The sequence below is a fragment of the Emys orbicularis genome, chromosome 20 (genome assembly GCF_028017835.1).
Source record: "Emys orbicularis isolate rEmyOrb1 chromosome 20, rEmyOrb1.hap1, whole genome shotgun sequence".
NCBI classification, from domain to species: Eukaryota; Metazoa; Chordata; order Testudines; family Emydidae; genus Emys; species Emys orbicularis.
In genome coordinates, this window is record NC_088702.1 from 23,089,161 (window position 1) to 23,098,378 (window position 9,218).

A 9,218-nucleotide genomic window follows, 5' to 3' on the forward strand; every position below is an offset into this window, starting at 1 on the left:
TCTCCCACACCCCAACCCCCTGCCCCATCCCAGAACCCGACCCCTCAGCCCTCCTGCACTGAAACTCCCTCCCAGAGCCTGCACCCCAAACCCCCTCCTGCACCCAAACTCCCTCCCAGAGCCCGCACCCCTCACCCCTCCTGCACTGAAACTCCCTCCCAGAGCCTGCACCCCAAACCCCCTCCCGCACCCGAACTCCCTCCCAGAGCCTAGGCAGGTGGGGGGGGGGGGACTTGGACTCACTCCGGGCACCACCAAAAATTATACAAACCTGCTGCCCCTGGGTCCCGCCCCTTCTCTGTCTCTTTCCCCAGGCCCCGCCCCTTCTCTGCCTCTTCCCCAAGGCCCCGCCCCCTTCTCCACCTCTCCTACAGGCCCCGCCCCCCTTTCAGTCTTTTCCCTCGGGGCCAAGCCCCCCTCTCAGCCTCTTCCCCCGGTCCCGCCTCCTTCTGCACCTCTCCCCCCCCCATCCAAAAGACTGGACATGAGGGCTTTGCAAATGGCACGAGGCCACACAAGCCAAAACCTGGGACTGTCCCACTGAAAACCGGCCGGGTGGCCACCCAGTGCCGCTGCTCGGGGCGTTTGCTGCAGTGAACAGCCCAGCAGAGCAGCTTGACAACGCCTGCCTCAGTTTCCCTTCTCGGACTGTTCAAATAAAACTTCCCTTCAGGCTTTTTCTTGGGCAGAAATACCCCTCCTTGGGCACTGGGTTTATTAATATAAACCCACTCAAATATAACCTGCAAAAACCCCTCCCAATAAATATGTAATAATTAGTAATTAATATGTGATGAAGTGGGGGATTTTCTTGTTTGTTTTCTTGTTTTCGGTGGGGTTTCAATGGTTTGCATGCGGAGGGGGTGGGACTCAGTTTCCCTGGGTGTTACTGGTTTAACGAGGGGAGGGGACAGGGAGTTTGTTGTTACAGAGGACCGGAGAGGGAACGTGGGACCCCAGCCAATGGCCTGGAGGATGGATACCCCAGCGACCGGACCTGGAGACCCAGCTCAGGAATCGCAGCCGGTTCTGGCCAGTGGGAGGACAATGGGCTGCGAAGAGAGGACCCCGGTGACCTGACCGGCCGGTTCCAGACAGAGGACAGAAGCGAGGAGAGGAGGCCCAGACGACCCTGTTTCCCTGGAGAGAAGACAATGGACGGGGGGGCCGGAGGTATCAGATGCCCAGCTGGGGAGCAAGGGGGCTCTGGGCTGGAGAGGGGGAGTAGGCAGAGCCCACCTGGGTGCAGGGAGACTGGGATGTGCTGGGCTGAGGGAGGCCAGGCCTGAAGCCCTGAGAGTTTCCTGTGCTGTGTTCAACTCTCAATAAACCCTCTTTCATAGATTCTAGGACCGGAAGGGACCTCGAGAGGTCATCGAGTCCAGTCCCCTGCCCTCATGGCAGGACCAAATACTGTCTAGACCATCTCTGATAGATATTTATCTAACCTACTCTTAAATATCTCCAGAGATGGAGATTCCACAACCTCCCTAGGCAATTTATTCCAGTGTTTAACCACCCTGACAGTTAGGAACTTTTTCCTAATGTCCAACCTAGACCTCCCTTGCTGCAGTTTAAGCCCATTGCTTCTTGCTCTATCCTTAGAGGCTAAGGTGAACAAGTTTTCTCCCTCCTCCTTATGACACCCTTTTAGATACCTGAAAACTGCTATCATGTCCCCTCTCAGTCTTCTCTTTTCCAAACTAAACAAACCCAATTCTTTCAGCCTTCCTTCATAGGTCATGTTCTCAAGACCTTTAATCATTCTTGTTGCTCTTCTCTGGACCCTCTCCAATTTCTCCACATCTTTCTTGAAATGCGGTGCCCAGAACTGGACACAATACTCCAGCTGAGGCCTAACCAGAGCAGAGTAGAGCGGAAGAATGACTTCTCGTGTCTTGCTCACAGCACACCTGTTAATACATCCCAGAATCATGTTTGCTTTTTTTGCAACAGCATCACACTGTTGACTCATATTTAGCTTGTGGTCCACTATAACCCCTAGATCCCTTTCTGCCGTACTCCTTCCTAGACAGTCTCTTCCCATTCTGTATGTGTGAAACTGATTTTTTTCTTCCTAAGTGGAGCACTTTGCATTTGTCTTTGTTAAACTTCATCCTGTTTACCTCAGACCATTTCTCCAATTTGTCCAGATCATTTTGAATTATGACCCTGTCCTCCAAAGCAGTTGCAATCCCTCCCAGCTTGGTATCATCTGCAAACTTAATAAGTGTACTTTCTATGCCAATATCTAAGTTGTTAATGAAGATATTGAACAGAGCCGGTCCCAAAACAGACCCCTGCGGAACCCCACACGTTATGCCTTTCCAGCAGGATTGGGAACCATTAATAACAACTCTCTGAGTACGGTTATCCAGCCAGTTATGCACCCACCTTATAGTAGCCCCATCTAAATTGTATTTGCCTAGTTTATCAATAAGAATATCATACGAGACCGTATCAAATGCCTTACTAAAGTCTAGGTATACCACATCCACAGCTTCTCCCTTATCCACAAGACTCATTATCCTATCAAAGAAAGCTATCAGATTGGTTTGACATGATTTGTTCTTTACAAATCCATGCTGGCTGTTCCCTATCACCTTACCACCTTCCAAGTGTTTGCAGATGATTTCCTTAATTACTTGCTCCATTATCTTCCCTGGCACAGAAGTTAAACTAACTGGTCTGTAGTTTCCTGGGTTGTTTTTATTTCCCTTTTTATATGTGTTACGCTGGCGGAGAGTCACTCCAGTCTAGAGAAGTGGAGGCCCCGGGGGTCCAGAGCGAGGGGACTCCCTGAGGGGGCCCACGGTGAGAGACAGACGTGCTAAGGCTCAGAGAGGTGCGGCTCCAGGAGGTGGAGGGGCCTGACCCTGAGAGAGAGTGGACCCCCGAGAAGCGCTGTCACACTGAAAGGGGCACCCCCCACGGACCGCACGGGGCCAAGAGTGGGCACGATCTGTGAGTCCATGACATAATACAAAACCAATAACAGAAATTGCAAAACCTAATTAACATTTATTCATTAATAATTAACATACATTCAATAAAAGAGCAGCTTCAGCGAAAATAATTAATATTTAATACTTAATATAAACTCAATACATTATAAACTGGAACAATATATTATAATATATTATATAATATATTATAATAATTAATATAGATTCAATGAATCTTAAACAGCAAAAAATCCATCGGTAATAATTAATCATATCACTTCTAGAACATATAAACTGCAAACAACCTCCCACCCTCAGCCCATAATCCTGCCCTGCGTCCACACACGGGGGGGTCATCCTGCCCCCCCAGACTCCTGTCCCACCCCCTGTGAGCAGCTCCGTGGCCAGCCCAGCCCGGGGGCACAAACACAACAACCCTTGCGTAAGGCCGGTGCCGTGACTTCACCACCCACAGCAGAGAGGTGAAATTGGGGGCAGGTTACACAACCAAGGCCAAGGAATTCCAGTCGCTGGGGAACAGACGGGGAGCCCGGACTCCTGGGTTCTCTCCCCGGCTCTGGGAGGGGCGTAGGGGCTGGAGGTTAGAGCAGGGGGGCTGGGAGCCAGGACTCCTGGGTTCTCTCCCCGGCTCTGGGAGGGGCGTAGGGGCTGGAGGTTAGAGCAGGGGGCTGGGAGTTGGCTGGGCAGGGCGCCTGGCAGTGGGCTCAGTGCCCAGAGGACTCTGTGAGTGCAGAAAATGGGGGCTAAGCAGAAGGCCCTGGAGGAACCAGCCGGCCCCAGAAATGTTCCCTCTTTCATCCTTTTGTTCCTTAAATTCTTCTCCTTCCCTTGCCCATAAGTGGTGGCGTCATGGCAACATCAGCTGGCCTGGGGCTCGGCCAAAGGGGCGCCAGCCTGGGGGGTGAGTGGCAGGCCCCTCCAGGGGGGGGGTCAGAGCTGCTCCAAGGGGGCGCCGCCCCCGGCCGGTCCAGCATGTCTGGTTCTGATCCCAGCCCAGCTCTCGGCTGCCGCCTCTCCCCCATTCCCAGCTGAAAGGGGGGGGCGGGGGACTCAGTCTGGGAGCCCTCTAATGAACAGGCCCCGCCCCCCACTCCAGTGCCAAGTAAGGGGTCCCCGTGTAACCAGCCCCGGCGCCCCACCCCAGAGCGGCCACATCTCAGCACTGGGGGAGGGGTCCCCGTGTAACCAGCTGCGGCGCCCCACCCCAGAGCGGCCACATCTGAGCACTGGGGGAAGGGTCCCCGTATAACCAGCCCCTGTGCCCCACCCCAGAGCGGCCGCATCTGAGCACTGGGGGAGGGGTCCCCGTGTAACCAGCCCCGGCGCCCCACCCCAGAGCGGCCGCGTCCCAGTGCCAGGCGAGGGCTCCCCATATAAACACAAACTTGTGCGTATTTGCAACTTTATTATATAAAACTCTGCAACGGCATTTTTGACCCAAACTGGCCGTTCCCGTCGCGTGAGCCGGGTTGGTGAGACCAGAATGAAACCGGAAAATCAACCCGGATCCCAGATCTCAGGTGGGAAAGAAACTCCTGCAAGCCCTGGGTTTGGCAATCACGACCAGCGAACAGACACGGGGCCTGTCCCCTCTAGGGGGCCCTGGCTCCCATCCGGCCCCAGGGCAGGGACTGCCCGGCTCAGGGGGGCAGGGAATGGGGCAGGGGCCTGTCCCCTCTAGGGGCCGCCGGCTCCCATCTGACCCCAGGGCAGGGACTGGCTGGCTCAGGGGGCAGGGAATGGGGCAGGGGCCTGTCCCCTCTAGGGGGCGCCGGCTCCCACCCGGCCCCAGGGCAGGGACTGGCTGGCTCAGGGGGCAGGGAATGGGGCAGGGGCCTGTCCCCTCTAGGGGGCGCTGGCTCCCATCTGACCCCAGGGCAGGGACTGGCTGGCTCAGGGGGCAGGGAATGGGGCAGGGGCCTGTCCCCTCTAGGGGGCGCTGGCTCCCATCCGGCCCCAGGGCAGGGACTGGCTGGCTCAGGGGGTGGGGAATGGGGCAGGGGCCTGTCCCCTCTGGGGGGCGCCGGCCTCCTCCCAACCCAGGGAAGAGGACAAGGAATTGGGCTGTGGGAAGTACTGTGTCGGGGGAGAAGTGACGGGGGGGGGGGCGCTGGGGCAGGTGGGGAGGGGCGTAGCAGGTGGCATTTAAGGGGGCAGTGCCCAGCTTTGGGGGGGTAATGGGGGGAGGATGACCGGGAGGCAGCGATTGCCGGGGAAGGGGCTAGTTCCCAGCACTATGGGGGGGAAAGTGCGATCGGGGGGGGGCTCCCTGCCAAAGGGGGGTGCTGCAGAGGGGGGATGATGCAATCAGGAGCGCAGCGCCCAGAGGAGCAGCCCCCCCAGGCTGAGGAGGGGCAGCCCCCCCCGGGCCGCCCCCGCCGCGCTGCACAGGTTGGTCTTGAGCACGGCCTGGCGCTGGGAGGCGAACAGGGCCACGGCGCCCACGTCACACAGGCTGCGGGTGGCACAGCCCATGAAGGCCACGCGGAGACCCTCAAACCCTGGGGGGAGGGGAGAGGGTTAGGGGCGCAAGGGACCCCCCAAAAGCCCCATGGGCACCCGCCCCCCATGCAGCCCCCCACCTGCCCCATGGGGACCGGTCCCCCACACATCCCCCCCACCCGGCCCGGAGCACCAGCCCCCCAACTGCCCTTTGGGCACCAGCCCCCCTCCACAGCCCCCCAACTTCCCCAAAGGCATCAGCCCCCCACATATCCCCCCAACCACCCCATGGGAACAGGCCCACAGCCACCCCATGGGCATGACCCCTCATAGGCACAAGGGCCCCCCCCCCCCAATACACATGCGGCTGAACCTCACCTCCCCCCCCAGCAGAGCCCGGCCCCCGGTACCTGCGCCGGCGGTGGCGGCAAATTGGATGCAGCGGGTCTGCAGGCCCGTGCAGTTCAGCACCTCGGTGGGCACGCAGACGTCTGAGCCGCGGGCAAAGCACGACCGGCAGCGCAGCCCGTTGGGCACCCTGGAGCTGGGCTGCACTGCGGGAAGGAGACACAACAACAAGGAGTAATCGGGGATGGAACCCAGGAGTCCTGGCTCCCAGCCCCCACTCGAGCCAGGGAGAGAACCCAGGAGTCCTGGCTCCCATCGCCCCACTCTAACCCACCAGACCCCACTCCCCTCCCAGAGCTAGGACAGAACCCAGGAGTCCTGGCTCCCATCCCCCCGCTCTAACCCACCAGACTCCACTCCCCTCCCAGAGCCGGGGAGAGAACCCAGGCGTCCTGGCTCCCAGCCCCCACCCCTGCTCTAACCCACCAGCCCCCACTCCCCTCCCAGAGCGGGGAGAGAACCCAGGCATCCTGGCGCCGCCCAGGGGGCTCCTACGTGTGATCTCGGGCACGTTGCAGCTGTCCGCCCGGCAGCAAGTCGAGTTCCAGCGCAGACGGTAGGCGCCGGCCGTCAGCCCGTAGAACTGGTTACAGAGCCGGTCGTCCGAGTTGCATTTCTTCTCGTACACCGTCTTCTCCTTGTCCTCGTCCCCTGGCAGGACAGGGCGGGCACCGGGGGTGAGACACGGGGTACGGGGATGGTGCAAGCCATGATTTGTGGGGAGAATCCCCCTGGGATGAAGCAGTCAAGGGGCTAGGACACACGCGGGTTTTGTACCCGCACCGCCCTCAGTCTACCAGTGGCATAGGGGGGCACTGCTAGTGTGAAGCTCGCAGCACTGGGGTGGGGGGGACTACTGGGGAGGCGTGCGCAACGTCAAATGGGGGCACTGCTGGGGGGAAGCTCGCAGCACTGGAGGGGCACTGCTGATGGGAAACTTGGAGTGCCGGGCGGCACCATTATCAGGGGAGGCCTGCAGCTCCGGGGGGCACTGCTGAGGGGAAGCTCGCAGCATCGCGGGGGCACTGCTGACAGGGAAGGCCTGCAGCTCCAGGGGGCACTGCTGGGGGGAAGCTCACAGCATCGGGGGGGCACTGCTGACAGGGAAGGCCTGCAGCTCCAGGGGGCACTGCTGCGGGGAAGCTCACAGCATCGGGGGGGGGCACTGCTGACAGGGGAGGCCTGCAGCTCCAGGGGGCACTGCTGCGGGGAAGCTCACAGCATCGGAGCACTGCTGACAGGAGAGGCCTGCAGCTCCAGGGGGCACTGCTGGGGGGAAGCTCACAGCATCGGAGCACTGCTGACAGGAGAGGCCTGCAGCTCCAGGGGGCACTGCTGGGGGGAAGCTCACAGCATCGGAGCACTGCTGACAGGGGAGGCCTGCAGCTCCAGGGGGCACTGCTGCGGGGAAGCTCACAGCATCGGAGCACTGCTGACAGGGGAGGCCTGCAGCTCCAGGGGGCACTGCTGCGGGGAAGCTCCCAGCATCGGGGGGGCACTGCTGACAGGGGAGGCCTGCAGCTCCAGGGGGCACTGCTGCGGGGAAGCTCCCAGCATCGGAGCACTGCTGACAGGGGAGGCCTGCAGCTCCAGGGGGCACTGCTGCGGGGAAGCTCCCAGCATCGGAGCACTGCTGACAGGGGAGGCCTGCAGCTCCAGGGGGCACTGCTGCGGGGAAGCTCCCAGCATCGGAGCACTGCTGACAGGGGAGGCCCGCAGCTCCAGGGGGCACTGCTGCGGGGAAGCTCCCAGCATCGGAGCACTGCTGACAGGGGAGGCCTGCAGCTCCAGGGGGCACTGCTGGGGGGAAGCTCACAGCATCGGAGCACTGCTGACACGGGAGGCCTGCAGCTCCAGGGGGCACTGCTGCGGGGAAGCTCACAGCATCGGGGGGGCACTGCTGATAGGGGAGGCCTGCAGCTCCAGGGGGCACTGCTGCGGGGAAGCTCCCAGCATCGGAGCACTGCTGACAGGGGAGGCCTGCAGCTCCAGGGGGCTCTGCTGCGGGGAAGCTCGCAGCATCGCGGGGGCACTGCTGACAGGGAAGGCCTGCAGCTCCAGGGGGCACTGCTGCGGGGAAGCTCACAGCATCGGAGCACTGCTGACAGGGGAGGCCTGCAGCTCCAGGGGGCACTGCTGCGGGGAAGCTCACAGCATCGGAGCACTGCTGACAGGGGAGGCCTGCAGCTCCAGGGGGCACTGCTGGGGGGAAGCTCACAGCATCGGAGCACTGCTGACAGGGGAGGCCTGCAGCTCCAGGGGGCACTGCTGCGGGGAAGCTCACAGCATCGGAGCACTGCTGACAGGGGAGGCCTGCAGCTCCGGGGGGCACTGCTGGGGGGAAGCTCGCAGCGCTGCTTGTCCCCACTCCCCCAGCCCCACAGGCCGGGCCCTACCCTGCTCCTCGTCACGGGCGATGGTGATGCAGCTGTTGACGGCGCTGGTGCAGGTGGCCTGGTTCGTGGTGCAGTTGTAGCCCTCCAAGCTGGTGCAGTTATAGCAGGAGATGGCGCCCCCTGGGCACAGGGGAGGGAAGCGCAGTCAGAGCCCCTCCAACGGGCCCATCTCACCCGGCATCCCGCCTCCTGCCCCCCCAGACCGGCCCCATGGGCCCATCAACCCGCCTGTGTGGGGGAAATTCCATCCTGCCCCCGTGGAGACACAGTGGCCCTGCAGCCAGGGGAGCGAATCACTTGCTCAGCCTGTATCGCTGCATATCTTCTCACCGAGCCATGGCCCCAGAATGAACCCAGGAGTCCTGGCTCTCACCCCCCTGTTCTATCCCACCAGCCCCCACTCCCCTCCCAGACCAGGGGAGAGAACCCAGGAGTCCTGGCTCCCACCCACCTGCTCTGACCCACCAGCCCCCACTCCCCTCCCAGACCAGGGGAGAGAACCCAGGAGTCCTGGCTCCCAGCCCCCCCCCCCCCCCTCTAACCCACCAGCCCCCACTCCCCTCCGAGACCTGGAATCTATTAGACATTAAATAACCAAAAGTTCACTGGGTGAAGTGACAACAGGATCCATCCCCTCCCCCACCCATACCTATCCCCACGTCCCTCTCCCCCCCCGCCCCCCCCGTAGGTAGCCAGAGGCGGTATCTGTGGGGCTAGATAGATCCTGTGTATGGGGCTAGATGAGGGATAGTGTCTACGGCCACCTGACAGTGGGGAGGGGGGGCCCTGGGGTGCGCGGACTGAGTAGCAGGGTGGGTCAGGGTGTCCCTGGGGCTGGTACAGGGGTGCCCTGGGGGCTGGGTACAGGGGTGTCCCTGGGGGATGGGTGCAGGGGTACAGGGTGCCCCGGGGCTGGGTACAGGGGTGTCCCTGGGGCTGGAGAATGGGGGGTGTCCTGGGGGCTGGGTACAGGGGTGCCCTAGGGCTAGGCTGGGTATGGGGGTGT

General features: G+C 61.3%; 1 protein-coding gene across 1 annotated transcript; it reads right to left on the bottom strand.

The window, feature by feature from the left end:
* Positions 1-5,273: 5,273 nt before the first annotated feature.
* LOC135892258 (phospholipase A2 inhibitor and Ly6/PLAUR domain-containing protein-like) lies at positions 5,274-8,393 on the bottom strand. The gene is made up of 5 exons (XM_065419958.1): positions 8,387-8,393; positions 8,213-8,332; positions 6,312-6,467; positions 5,819-5,962; positions 5,274-5,467 (listed from the first exon to the last, which is right to left on the bottom strand). The coding sequence occupies exons 1-5, from the start codon at positions 8,391-8,393 to the stop codon at positions 5,274-5,276; spliced, it is 621 nt and encodes a 206-aa protein (XP_065276030.1).
* Between the last annotated feature and the right edge of the window lie 825 nt (positions 8,394-9,218).